The 14,552-nt window shown below is 38.8% G+C and overlaps 1 protein-coding gene across 2 annotated transcripts in view; it reads left to right on the plus strand.

Annotated features, from left to right (window-relative positions):
• Positions 1-14,552, plus strand: part of GLIPR1 (GLI pathogenesis related 1) — an 18,803-nt gene continuing 4,251 nt past the window's right edge. Inside the window, exons 1-3 of one of the 2 annotated variants that reach the window (XM_045365621.3) lie at positions 1-305; positions 1,103-1,348; positions 9,073-9,185. In XM_045365621.3, the coding sequence (XP_045221556.2) occupies positions 132-305; positions 1,103-1,348; positions 9,073-9,185 (533 nt within the window). In that variant the 5' untranslated portion in view covers positions 1-131. The remainder of the gene's footprint in view (positions 306-1,102; positions 1,349-9,072; positions 9,186-14,552) is intronic. The other variant, XR_012420458.1, reaches the window with a different exon arrangement.

Raw genomic sequence — 14,552 nt, forward strand, 5'->3', positions numbered from 1 at the left:
TCTGTTTTCTCAAAGCTGAAGTCGGCTAGCTTTGCAAAGCTGCGGGCTGAGCACTCAGGGAGGCAATCACTCTCTCAGAAACTGCGGCGGCACTGCACTGCAGCCTCCCAAGGCTCCATGCCAGACAAAGCATGCGTGTCACACTTGCTACAATAGCCTGGATGGTTTCTTTTGTCTCCAGTTATTCACACACAGCAAATATTTTGCCAGATATTGAAAATGAAGATTTCATCAAAGACTGCGTTCGAATCCATAACAAGTTCCGATCAGAGGTGAAACCAACAGCCGGTGATATGCTATACATGGTAAGGAAAATATCATTAATTGTGGCGTCAGTTCAGTCAGAAACAGCTAATGTGTATTGACTTTGGTGTTAATGCCTTCGTAATCCTGAATGATTTTTTTTCAGTGTGATTAATGTATGCAGTAAATTCACAATCTGTGATCAAAACACATCCAGTTTAGCTCTGTCTGCTCAACTGTTGTCGTAAGCAAGTGCCACAGCCCATTTTACTTCTCTTTTTGAACATTTCCTGTTTTCTGATTTTCAGTGGATTTTACTTCTCTTTTTGTTATTTTCTTCCATGTTAATTTTTGTGATTTTCTTTGTTTTTGTTTTTTTGCCTCTAAATTTACTTTTTTTGTTGCTGACAAAGTACTGAGTTGCTCAGGAAGGCAGAATGGCATCTGGGAAAAGGATGGGATTTTGGTTCAGTAAGGCTTGGGATTGAATTTCAGATCTGTGGCTTTAAGCTGGTTTTTAACCTTTCTGAACTTCTTAGGATATGGGCTATTGCGGTTATGGAATAATGTTGTGAAACACAGCACACACTATTTTGCCTATAATTAGCCTTCAGTGAAATGTCAGTTTTCCTCACCTAGATTCTAAATTCCATGAAACTAAATCATCACATTTCCTACCAACCCTACTCAGTGCTTGAAGACCATATTCATAGAGGACTCATATGCAGTGGTATTTTCTCTCCTTATCTCACCTTGTTTTCCATTAAAATTCCCACTGTACTTACCCCAGTTACATTGTAGATGAGCCCCCTATTATTTAAAATTTGACCCCCCTATTGTTTAATGTTTATTTTTGCAGACTTGGGACCCAGCACTAGCCCAAATTGCAAAAGCATGGGCCAAAAATTGCCAGTTTTCACATAATACACGGCTGAAGCCACCCTACAAGCTGCACCCAAACTTCACTTCACTGGGAGAAAACATCTGGACTGGGTCTGTGTCCCTCTTTTCTGTGTCTTCCGCCATCACAAACTGGTATGATGAAATCCAGGACTATGACTTCAAGAATCGGATATGCAAAAAAGTCTGTGGCCACTACACTCAGGTAAGTATCTGCCCTATATTTTCTTGAAACTGTCTTTTCAAGTGTGAGGAGAAAACTGTACTATGAGGTTAAGAAAATATATAGTATGCTAGTATACCTGTAAATATAAGGGAGTTACTTACTTTAAAAATAATAAATAGAACAGACTCCAATAACAGAGAAAATAGTGCTTGAAAAGTTTAGTTGTGGGAACTAAACACATAATAGGTAATATATGAGGCCCACCCACCTGGACGGGCTTTGAACAATTCCTGTAACAGCGATTCTCCCATAGGACTTTATTCCATTTGTGAGAAATCAAAGAACTTTATGAGTGAAAGGATATTCAGGTTCCAGCTGGCATAAGTTTTAAGTGAAATTTGAGGCAGTTGTTTTGGGACTATAAAATTGGAAGAAACAAGCCTCTCAGACAGAAACATCAGTAAGAACTGATGCTTCCACAACTTCTCATTCTCTCAAACATCGACTGAAAACCTACTGTGTGCCATGCACTATGTGCCACACACGGTGCTACACAAGGAGGGAGAAAAAGTCAGTCCCAGGCCAATAGAGAGGCCAACGTGTAAACTTATATGAACCATTCTGAGGGTATTCTGCCCCCAGAATCCACATTATTAGTCCCAATAGCCACATTCAGAGCCACCCATTGAGGGTTTTTTTTTGTTTTTTTCTTTTTTAAATTTTTACTCGAGCTGATTCTGGCTCCCTAACCCTACTTCACATTTGCAGCGTGATGGAAACAACTCCCTAGGGAGCATCTGTCGTAATCGTCTTCAGACACTGCCTTCCTCTCCTGGCCACATTTTGTTTATTTAGTGTCACTTCCTGGCCATCCTTGTCAAACCAATAACTTACGGTACTTAACCTATAATTGACTGTTTTGGGGCACAAAAAATCAGTTGAAATGAGGTATGAAGGCAAAAACGTTTCTATCAAGGCAGTTACATTGAAATATTAGGTGGTTTTAAGGAGCAACATGCTGTTAGAAAAACTCTCTCGCTCCAGCTCAGCCCTACAAAGCCTGTGATCTCATTCGTGCTGTTACAGATGAACCAACTTTGGTGCAGTTACAAACATTTAGTATTATAAGAGTAAAATGAATTTCTCCTAAATTTCTCTCATAAACTAATTTTGGTTTACGTTTACAAACAAATTTAACCAGGAAATAAGTTTCCTTGGATTACAAGACCTAAGGGAGAAGAAAGCTAAATCTAGATTGCCTACAAGTGGTACTTGGTACTGTTATGCATTGCGGTATTTAAATACTCAGAAATAATTGTCAGTTTGAGGGTGCCTACTTTCATTTATTTATTAGTCAGTGTTTAAGCTTCTATCCTATAACAGGCACTAGTGATATGTCTTAGTCCAGATTCTTGGAAAACAGACCCTGAGACAATAGTTTATGAGCTAACATTTTATTGGGGTACAATCTTGGAGAAGTGGAAGTCAGGAGAAATAGGGAATGAGCCAGGGAAGGAGGACAAATACAGCTGGAAATGGTCCCTGACCCTCAGGAATTGACCTTTTGGGAGAGACTGATGTGTAAATGGATTATGACAGTGTTTGGCTAGTACAATCTAGAGAAGCTGACAAAGTGCCATGTGAGCAAGGAGGACAGCAACTTATCCAGCCAAAAGGAAGTGTAAAGCTTCACACAGCAGGAGACATGTGAATTGGTACTTGAAAACTGAGTGGGAGTTTTTCAGATGAAAAGGAAAGGGAAGAGAATTCTCAGCAAGGTGTGGAAAGTATACATATGTGTATGAATGGGCCTGGTACTTTAGATCAATGGCAAGAAGCTCAGCATGCCAAATACATAGAGGTCAAAAGACTGTAAAATTGACAACAGACTCCTAAACCACCTCAATACACAAGTTAAGACACTCCGTGTTCACCATTCCAGGAAATCAAAAGAAGAGAAAACTTGAGTTTATGTCATAAATGCCCGAGATTTCACAGATGACCCTCCCAAAATTAACTGAGCTTACTTGTGAAATTTCCCCTTACATCTAAGGGAAAAAAGGAGGGCTAATATTTTGGTCATGAGAAGATTCATTTTCTAAAACCCAGTCCCATACTTACAGATATTAAAACCCAAGCTCAGTGATCCTAACATAAGTGATCCTCTTTAAGAGACCACTACATTCTACCCCCACTTCAGAAGAGGGACACTTATCATGGGGAGAATGTCCAAGAACCCCCTGGACTGGGAAGATAGAGCAGCAGCAACCGCTTTTTAAATGGGCATAGTGTTTAGCTCTCTACATTGAAGACCTCATTCAATTATTACCACAAATCTATTAAGGAGATGTTAATGGTATTACCCACAGGTGAATAAACAGACTTAGAGAGGTTAATAAGTTGTTCCCCTGATGTCATTTAGCTAGTAAGAGGAAGAGTCGAGGTTCAGATATTAGATAAGTTGGAAGGCTTAAATAATAAAATATGTGCAAGTTATCTAATAAAATACTAGTATTTAGTAGGCATTGAACAAAGGGTAGATCCCTTACATGAACTGGTTTTCCAGCAATTATAATGGAAGAAGGATCCGATAGTTAGGTGAAAGACTATCTGTTTTCATCATGGCAAGAAATCTTCCTGGGGGACTCAAAACTACTCAATTGCTGTGTTAAATTCATGCTGGACAGTTACTTTAAGTGGATATTACAACCTCCTACTTATCCTCATCTTCTCTTCAAAAATCAAGCTATTTGCAGATTTTGGCTGATGATGGGAGGTTGTACAGAATAAAGAACATAGATTCAGACCCATTATCTCCTCACAAAATGTATGATATTTCTTGATGTGTTCATTCAACACTTCAGCTTTATCTTCACTGGAGATAGACTAACATTGAGGAAAAATGTTGGTGTATAAAATGGAAGATGATTCAAATTCGACATTCTGTTGCTGACAGTTCAACTTTAAAAAGTTTAGAAATAGTTTAAGTATCTGGGCAGGGTAGCAGATTGCTTGGGTTTGATAGTGCCAGGATTTCCCACTAGATGGCACTACTGATCGTATTTTAGTTTTTCTCTTCTTGCCTTCTCCTACCCTCTTGATATCTATTTTTATATTCTCATAGAACCATGGAAATGTGACATGTTTCATAATTTCTGTAGTAGGTTTCATATATGTTACAGTGTTACCATACTCCTGATAAGGAACCAGAAGAGCTCATATCAAGAACTGAAAAGGAAAGATGCTGGAAAGGGATTGTGGGCCTATAAAGGAGACATCTTCCTCCCCTCTGGGTTCCCCAGGTGTAGTGCTTTTGTAAGAAAGGTTTAAAGAGTGGTTCCTGGTTCTGAAGAGCTTGCTAAAAGAGAAACCACTCTAAAAGCATCTTGCTGAGGGCATAGACTGTCCTCACATTATTTCATGGCCAGGCAGAATTAGGTTCCAATCTTTTACCTACAAAAGTAAGAGCAATAACACTTATTTATTGAGTTGTTATAAGGATTAAACATGATGTCACATGTAAAATGCTTAATGGTACACCTAAGTTCTCAAAAATGAGTAGCTCTTATAATTATGGGTTTTTTTTTTTTTTTTTTTTTGCTTACTATAGTAAGAAAACATACAACAGAAACCTGCCTGATTAAAAAAAAAAAGTGTTAAGAATTTTTAAGCATAAGAAACTTAGTGGTAAGGGAATGATACAAAAACATTTGCTGAGTGCTTGCTATGTTCCAGAAGCTCATTAAAAACTTCAAAATAGGCCTATGGAGTTGGTATTGTTATTATCCTCGTTTAATAGATAAGGAACCTAAGACCAAGGTCACACTGTAAGTGGCAAAGCTTGAATATGAACTCAAGCCTTGTGGCTCCAAAGCCCACAAGTTTAACCAAAAACCAGAGTGCCCATGAAGCTTTTAAAAAGAGACCAACTTGGAAAGATAGATAGATAGATAGACTGTGCTACATCCATGTAATAAATATTACTCAGCAATAAAAAGCAGTGACTACAAATGAATACAGCAAATGCTTATACTAAGTGAAAGAAGCCAGATTCAAAAAGCTGTATTTAGACTGATTCCATTCGTATAACATTCTGGAAAAGGCAAAACTACAGAAACAGATTAATGATTGCTGGGGTCTGGGAGTGGGGGTTGACCACAAAGGGGCTCAAGGGAACTTTCTGGGGCAATAAAAATATTCTATGTCTTGCATGTGGTAGTGGCTACACAACTATTCTTTTGTCAAAATTCATAGAAATGTACACCTAAAAATCATAAATGTTATTGTATGTTTATTATACCCTAATAAACCTCACTTAAAAAAAAGAGGCCAACTAAAACACACAAAATGAATGGTAACTAACATTCGCACACTTTGAGGAAAAAGTATTAAAATGGGGAAGGGATCCAAAGATTAAGAATACTTTTGATATAACAATGCTACAAAAGAAAGTGCTCAAAGACCAAATGATAAAAATATAAAATGAGCCAAGGTGATAGTAAAGGAATAAAGACAACACTGAACACAGCATGCATAGGAATCACCTCAGGAACTTGTTAAAATGCAGACTCCAAAAGCAACTCCAGTGACTGGCATTCAGTAGGTCTCAGAGGGGCCCAAGATGATTTTAAACAAAGCACTCTAGGTAAAATCACTTTGAGATATATGAATAAAATTAAGAAATTTGAAAAATAAAACAAAACTGATTAGAAAGTAGAAGTTTAAGGATCAAACCTGAGGATTAACAGTCCTCATAAAGCTGGGCTTTCTCAGTGAGACAGAGGCCTTAAGCTGATTCATTGCCTGTTCAGGCTGGAGTTTCCTGCAGGGGGTTCCTGGGGATAAAGAAATGTTTCTAGGGAACACCCCTTTTAGATCATGGAGTAGGGAAGTACACTTTACCTTGCCAAAGGAGGGTACCCTCTCCAGTTGCCAAACCAAGGAGAAGGCAGCCCACACTCTGCCCACTATGTCCCTAGTCATGTCCCTACCTCTACCACACCTTTAAATCTTGGAGAAGTTGAGACTCCAACCTCAGCTCCCCTCTTGCCCTACTTCCTACTCTCCCTCCAGGCCTTAGGGGAAAGGGGTCGGGATCCAAACCGCAAGAGAGGGCTCTTGAATCTCAGGCAAGAAAATTCAGAGTGAGTCCGTCAAGTGAAGGCAAGTTTATTAAAAAAGTAAAGGAATAAAAGAATGGCTACTCTATAGACAGAGCAGCCCTGAGGGCTGCTGGTTGCCCATTTTTATGGTTATTTCTTGATACTATGCTAAACAAGGGGCAGATAATTCATGCCCTCCCTTTTTAGACCACAGGGTAACTTCCCGATGTTGCCAAGGCATTTGTAAACTGTCATGGTGGGAGTGTAGCAGCGAGGACACCAGAGGTCTCTCATCGCCCTCTTGGTTTCGGTAGGTTTTAGCTGGCTTCCTTACTGCAACCTGTTTTATCAGCAAGGTCTTTGATCTGTATCTTGTGCTGACTTCCTATCTCCCCTGTGACTTAGAATGCCTAACCATCTGGGAACGCAGCCCTGTAGGTCTCAGCCTCATTTTACCCAGCCTTTATTCAAGACAGAGTTGTTAGGGCCGGGCGTGGTGGCTCACGCCTGTAATCCCAGCATTTTGGGAGGCTGAGACGGGCAGATCACCTGAGGTCAGGAGTTTGAGACCAGCCTGACCAACATGGTGAAAACCCATCTCTGCTAAAAAAGCAAAATTAGCCAGGCATGGTGGCACATGCCTGTAATCCCAGCTACTTGGGAGCCTGAGGCAGGAGAATCGCTTGGACCTGGGAGGCGGAGGTTGTGGTGGGCCGAGACGCACCATCGCACTCCAGCGTGGGCAACAAGAGCAAAACTCCGTCTCAAAAAAAAAACAAAAAACAAAAAAACACCACCACCACCAAGATGGAGTTGCTCTAATTCCAACACCTGACACAGGGAGCGAATTTCATTCATTTTTAAAGTAAAGTCTTCGTTTTCTGTAGCCACGCTGGCTTTGCTTTCAGTTTTGTCAATGGGTCAGCCCCACCCTAGGTTCACACAGGATGCTGCCCTCTGCTGGAGGACTCCAGACCAGCTCATCCCAGCTCTAGCTCCACCTCATTTCTTCAGAGACAGGCACCGTGCCATATAAGCCCTTAGCATCTTTCACTTCCTATTCACAGTGGTCAAACCCTCCCCTGATGAATTTCATGACTGCTTTTTTTCTAAGTTTTGTGAATGTACCCACTGGTTCTAGCTCATTCATTTTTGTGTCTGCTGTATTTAGCACAGTTCTTATGAAAAAATTGCTCAAAAACTTGAGTATAAAATAGTTTAAAATATAATTTGGTACTGCTGTAAAAAGGAGTGCATTTAATTGCTGGCTGTATCCACCTTTAAATACTTTCTTCTTTAGGCTTTTGTGACACCAAACACTCTTGGTCAAGATGGGCTTTATAATTTAATTTGTGGAGCCCATTGCAAAATGAAAATGTGGAATCTTTTGTTCAGAAAGCAAGGGGAAAGCACCACTAAAGGTGCTAAAATATGTGACAGCACTGACCTAAACCAAGCATGGAGCTCTTTTGAGTACTGGATCCCAGGTAACAGCACAGGTCTCTCTGTTCTTGGTTTCCCTCCTACATCACTGACCACTCCTTTTCAGTCTGTTTTGCAGGCTGGTTTTGTGTTTGCTTTCATTATCCCAGACTCTCATTTACTTGATCTATTATATTTGCCTGTGTGATCTAATCTTGCCCCATGTTTTCCAGATTTACATCTCTAGCCTTACCCTGTCCTCTGGACTGCAGCCACCAAGTCAATCTTCACTTGATGTCTATTAGGCATCTCAAAATCAGCAAGTTCTGAACAAAACCCCTGCTCATGCTCCCACCTACCCTCCTCCTTCCCTAGTTTTCTCCATCTCAGTAAATGTTTCTCAGGCCTCAAACCAAAACTTTCTCTCTTCCCCTTTTACCCTACACTCAAAACAAAAGCAAATCCTTTTAGCTTTACCTCTAAGCTGAGCCATGAACCTGATTCATTCTCGGGAACTCCACTGGCATCACCCATGTGTGAGTCACTATCTTTTCATTCTTGTACCATTGAAACAGCTTCCAAAATTACCTCCTTCCTGTTTCCCTTGCTCTTCTCAGTCTGTTCACTTCGTAACCACCAAAGTGATCTAAAACACGAAAAAGAACATAGCACTCACAAGAATCTCTGCGATCGGTTTCTCTGCCTTTGACCTCACTGCTTACAACTCTCCCCAACTCATCAGATCTTGGCTTCACTTGCTTTCTTCGTGCCATTCTATAATGCCAAGCAAATTCCATCTCAGGGCCTTTCTCCCTGGTGTTCCATCTGCTTGGAATGCTCCTCCTCCATTGTTTAAGTTTCCCGAATGTGTGTCCTGAGTGCTGCATCCTCATCATCCAAGTCTCAGTTCAAATGCATCCTCTTCGGAGATGTCTTCCCTGAACAACCAAGTTAAATCAGCACCACCTCACCAGCAGTCACTCTCTATTGCATTACGCTGTTTTATTCCTTCATTGTACAGTCAAAAATTATCTTATCGTTTATTTCATACACTCCCTCCCCCGAATAATAGTAACTACCGGTCTATCCAGCTGATTTCTGAGCATCTAAACCTTCCTGGGTTTTAAGCACTCTAACTAGAGTGGATATACCTCACCATCACCATGTTTATGAAGACCTAGTCATACCCAGTGTTTATCTTATGGTTTCTCTCTGTTAAAAATCCCTATTTCCTTTCAGGTTGTTTGGGCGGATAGTTACAAAGTTGGCTGCGCAGTTCAATTTTGCTCTAAAGTTTCTGGCTTTGATGCTCTTTCCAATGGAGCACATTTTATATGCAACTACGGACCAGGGTAAGTGCCTGAATCAATCGGTTTATAGTAGACGCCCCCCAAAAAAACAAGAAAAAAATTATTTTAGCAGTATTCCTCTTCATTATAGAAAATCTGGATAATAAAGTATAAAGAAAAAATTAACATAACCCTTAATTCCGCTGCCCAGAGATATACTTCATTAACATTCTGGTACATTTTTCCTGGAGAGAGAGAGAGAGAGAGAGAGAGAGAGAGAGAGAGTGTGTGTGTGTGTACATCCTTTATATATACTATCTAAATACATACGCACATATTTTTAAGAGTGGTAAGACTAAAATGTTTGTCAGGGACATAAATTGCATATGGTAATAAAATACCACAAAGTGGAAGAACTGATGTTATATTTATTGGTTTATTAAAAACTTGGCAATTTTATACAATTTTCAAAACAAATTCCTCAACCTATTTCATTTACTTTTGACAGTTGTTTTTATTTTTAACTTTTTTTAATTTTTTATTATTATTATACTTTAAGTTCTAGGGTACATGTGCATAACATGCAGGTTTGTTACATATGTATACTTGTGCCATGTTGGTGTGCTGCACCCATCAACTCATCATTTACATCAGGTATAACTCCCAGTGCAATCCCTCCCCACTCCCCTCTCCCCATAATAGGCCCCGATGTGTGATGTTCCCCTTCCCGAGTCCAGGTGATCTCATTGTTCAGTTCCCACCTATGAGTGAGAACATGTGGTATTTGGTTTTCTGTTCTTGCGATAGTTTGCTGAGAATGACGGTTTCCAGCTGCATCCATGTCCCTACAAAGGACACAAACTCATCTTTTTTTATGGCTGCATAGTATTCCATGGTGTATATGTGCCACCTTTTCTTAATCCAGTCTGTCACTGATGGACATTTGGGTTGATTCCAAGTCTTTGCTATTGTGAATAGTGCCGCAATAAACATACGTGTGCATGTGTCTTTATAGCAGCATGATTTATAATCCTTTGGGTATATACCCAGTAAGGGATGGCTGGGTCATATGGTACTTCTAGTTCTAGATCCTTGAGGAATCACCATACTGTTTTCCAGAATGGTTGAACTAGTTTAAAATCCTTGACAGTTGTTTTTAAAACAGATACTTAGTTCCCACTTTGGGAAACAGGGAAAACACCTTCCTCCTGCTTTCTTTAAACTTACATATGTGTGCTTGTGTCATACACATATTTAGAAAACTGATCATACTGAAAATATACATTTTCTATTTTCACTTAAAATTATGCTGTGAAAATTTTCCTATCAAAATTTTAAGTGATTTTAATCATAAAATGATAGATTATTTAATGCTTACAATGCTCTCAGCACTGTTACAGTGCTTCACATATGTTCATCTTCACTAAAAGTTTATGAGATGGGTCCTATTATTACCCATTTGGCAAATAAGAACAGCAAGGCACACACGTGATGAGCAACCTGCCCAAAGTCCTACAGTTAGTGACTATCACTGATGGACATTGATCTGGCTGTCTGGCTCCAGAGTCCATGCTGTTGATGGTACCACAACAGTTTATCCTGTTGAAGAATTTAGATTGTTCACTATATTTTCTTTTAATATATGAACAACCTTGTACATTTATCTTCAGTCACTTCTATTTCCCTATAATTCCTTAAGATACTAGCATGTAAAGACTGTGACCATTTTTGTTTTAAGTACATATTGCCAAATTACATTCCACCATTCTATCAATTTGTATTCCATCATCAGTACTAGGTATTATAATTTTTTAGTATTTTCTAATTTGATGGAAATGGCATTTCATTTGTTTTCTTTTGCATCTGTGATTACTAGTAATTATAAATTTCTTCACATAATTGTCTATTTATATTCCTTTTACTGTGAACCATGTGGGCTGACCATTTTTCTACTAGTTTTTCTTATTTATAAAAGTTGTTTATATTTTAAAGTTTTTTTAACCATTTGCAATATATATAAAATGATCTTTAATTTGTTGCCTTTGAATTTTTTTGATTCCTGGAGATTGGCTGAAAGAAAGCCATTTCCCTGAAGTAATGTGCAGAAGACATACTCAATATTCTGACTGAGTGCTGTGGGTATGAAGGAGACAAACCAAGCATCATTCAGAAGATGACAGCTTTGACTGAATATCTCAGAGTTGGAAAATAAAGAAAACCCAGAAAAAACTAGACAATGCCAGTTAGACAAATTCAATTAGTGGTAACTTTTCATATGACTTTGTTTTTTTTGAGACCAGGGTCTCTCGCTCTGTCACCCAGGCTGTAGTACAGTGGCTCGCTAATGGTTCACTGCAGCCTTAACCTCCCAGGCTCAAGCAAGCCTCCCAACTCAGCCTTGCTAGTACCTAAGACTACAGGTACATGCCACCATGCCCAGCTAATTTTTTGTAGAGACAGAGTTTTGCCATATTGCCCAGGCTGGTCTCCAACTCCTGGGCTCAAGTGATTCACCTGCCTCAGCCTCCCAGAGTGGTGGGATTATATGCATGAGCCACCACACCTGGCCTCATATGACATTTTTAATGGTTAAGATAGTTAATTTACTGTGTGACCCTAAACAAATTAACTCTGAATCTCATTTTAATCTCCAGTAGATCAGAATAACAGCACCTACCACTTAGAGTAGCTGTGAAAGTGACAAGAGAAGGCTTTGTAAAATATCAGGTATATATAATGCTTGGCAATGGTGAATGTTTTATAAGTATTCATGATTTTTATTATGTCAAAGTACAAATGTAAATTTTCCTGGTTTACATTCACTTATCTTCAAAGTTATAAACAATATTAAATTGTAAAACTTATAACCAAAGTTATAATGCTTCCATAAAGACTAACTTCAAACATTCATTTATTCAACAAATATTTGTTTACTGAGCTCCAAAGGAGAATAAGGCAGTCTCTGCCTTTACGAGAGTAATATTTATGGGGCAAACAGATAATAAAAATACAAATAAAATAACTGCATCATTTTACGGGCAATTAGGGGCAATTATAAATAATACTGTAATAGAAACTTTCAATAGGCAAGGCCCCTATTTAAAATAATCAGGGAAGGGCTTCCTGTGATATATTTAAGCTTAGGCATGAAGAATGAGAAGGAATCAAACATAAGAACTTCTGGAACAGCCGTCTAGTGGAGAAAAGAACAGCAAAACTTCCGTGAAGAAAAGTTTGGCAAGCTGAAATCACAGAAACTGGTGCCCTCGGTCTGCTCAACAGATGAAACGTGGGGGAGGAAGGCAGTGCAGATCTAGCGGGAACTTTTAGATCACGGCAAAGTTTACATAAGAAGCCATTCAAGTATATTAAGCAGGGGAGGGATGAGACTTTTAAATTTGGAGATCAGTCTGGATGGAAAATGGATTAGAGGAGCATAAAAGGTAAAACAGAAACCAGTTAGGAATGTCCTCATTTCCCTTTGCCCTCTGAGGTATTATTTTCCTATATACAAAGAAAAAGTTGTAGGCCCCAATTCCACATAATCTTAGGAAGTCCAGTATCCTCCTCAGTATTTCTGAGGATACGTCAGAATGGGGGCTGGGATGCTTAATCTTCCAGTTGCCTGTAACACTCTCCTCTTCATTTCCCTTGGGCACCATGAACAAGGGTATGGTATATAACGGTTCTTTACTCAGAGTGGATTAGTGGAGGAGAGGATTATAGCACAGAAGAGGACATAACTTTGACCACAAGATAGTGAAGACAGTACCAGTGTGCTTATTAGGCCATCACTGCCTTAGGGACCCTTACCCATATTTGTATTTTTCTTTAAAGATCCGTCTTCTGTCTTCCCCTGGGTCCCAGAACCCCAACCCTCTTCTCTCTCAGGCTGCCAGGGAAAACACTGAAATATCCTGTTGCTTTATTGTGCTGAATACTTTAGGTCCCACAGTCTTAACGACTCCCATCTAGACAAATCCGGGCCTTTTTAGTTAACATGTTTCTCCCGAGGTGGATACTACCATTTCCATAGACCGCACCAACTGTCTTGGTTTTTAGCTTATTTTTAAGTAGGATTTTTTACCTTTTCCTTTACAGTTTGGAATGCACAACTAAGGATCATAAATGATTTTATTAAAACCATTCTAGAGCTTAAACCACTTAATAAATACTGTGCTTATTAACAATGAAAGACATTCCAATGATTAATGTCTATTCTGGACATCTTTTGAAATTGCTATCAGAATTGCTACTATATTACCTTTTTTCCATGGTGGAGAGTAAGCACAGGGCAAATTTAATTTCGGAAGCAACTTAAAATTTGGAGCAAAATAAGAACCTATATTTGGGGTTGGAAATGAGGTGTCGTTATAAAGTTGTGTGTCTAAGGTGAGAGTTCTCAACTTTGGAGGTAATTGTAGAGTATTGAGGAGAGGAGGGTCATAAACTTCGATTAGAAAAAAATTGTTTTATTTTTATTTTCACTAACCTCTATTAATAACATTTCCTTTCATTATGAATGAAGACAACACTCCACCGTCATATTAGCAATCAATGTGATTTGACTTAGCAGTATCATCTTTGTGAATATCATATTTTCATACCATATTTCAGTTGCTGCAGAGATCTCAAAATACAGTTTATGTTCATCACTACTTTGAAACTGATAGCCCCCTGGTAGATCTTAATAGAGAAGCACATATTACTTTATCACAAATCTTGTTTTAAATATTGTGATAACTACTTCAATTTAATTGGTTTCCTTTATAATCCTATGTATTTTATGCATTTAACAACAAACTATGTTGAGAAAGAGCCCATAGGCTTCACCAGACTGCCAAAGGGTACGATTACACAAAAAAGTTTAGAACTTTTTCCAAAAGCAGAGTTCCAAAAAAATTTAGTGCACTGGCAGGTTCATTGAGATAAATGTGCAGCCTCTCACCATTACTACTATGAGGATTTTATGGGGATATAAAATGCTTGGATATTATTTCCCTTTCTAGTCTGTGACCTTGGTCAATTATTTACACTCTGTAACTCAGCCTCTAGCTATATAATGGGGATAAATAGATAACAGTAACTTCCTCATAGGGTTTTTGTGAAGATTATTTCATTCAAGGTTGTTTAGAACAAAGACAAACACATGGTGAGTGCTCACTAATTAGTAGCTATTATTCATATCACATCTTGTATGTGAAAACAATTTGCACTTTAGAAATTCCCCCATACCATTATTTATTATTTTTTTTGGAAGGCACCAGCCAAATGGCTCCTATCCAGTGAAAATTATGGAGGGTTGACCAACTGAGAAGATTGAATGTGGGTCACCATAGCTTTTCTAAGATGGACAGTTTTTTGAATGGCAGTAATCATATAGGCCAGAGGGTAGGTAAAGAGAGGGAGCACAGCCCTGGAGTTAAATCT

The sequence above is a fragment of the Macaca fascicularis genome, chromosome 11 (assembly GCF_037993035.2).
Source record: "Macaca fascicularis isolate 582-1 chromosome 11, T2T-MFA8v1.1".
Lineage (NCBI taxonomy): Eukaryota > Metazoa > Chordata > Mammalia > Primates > Cercopithecidae > Macaca > Macaca fascicularis.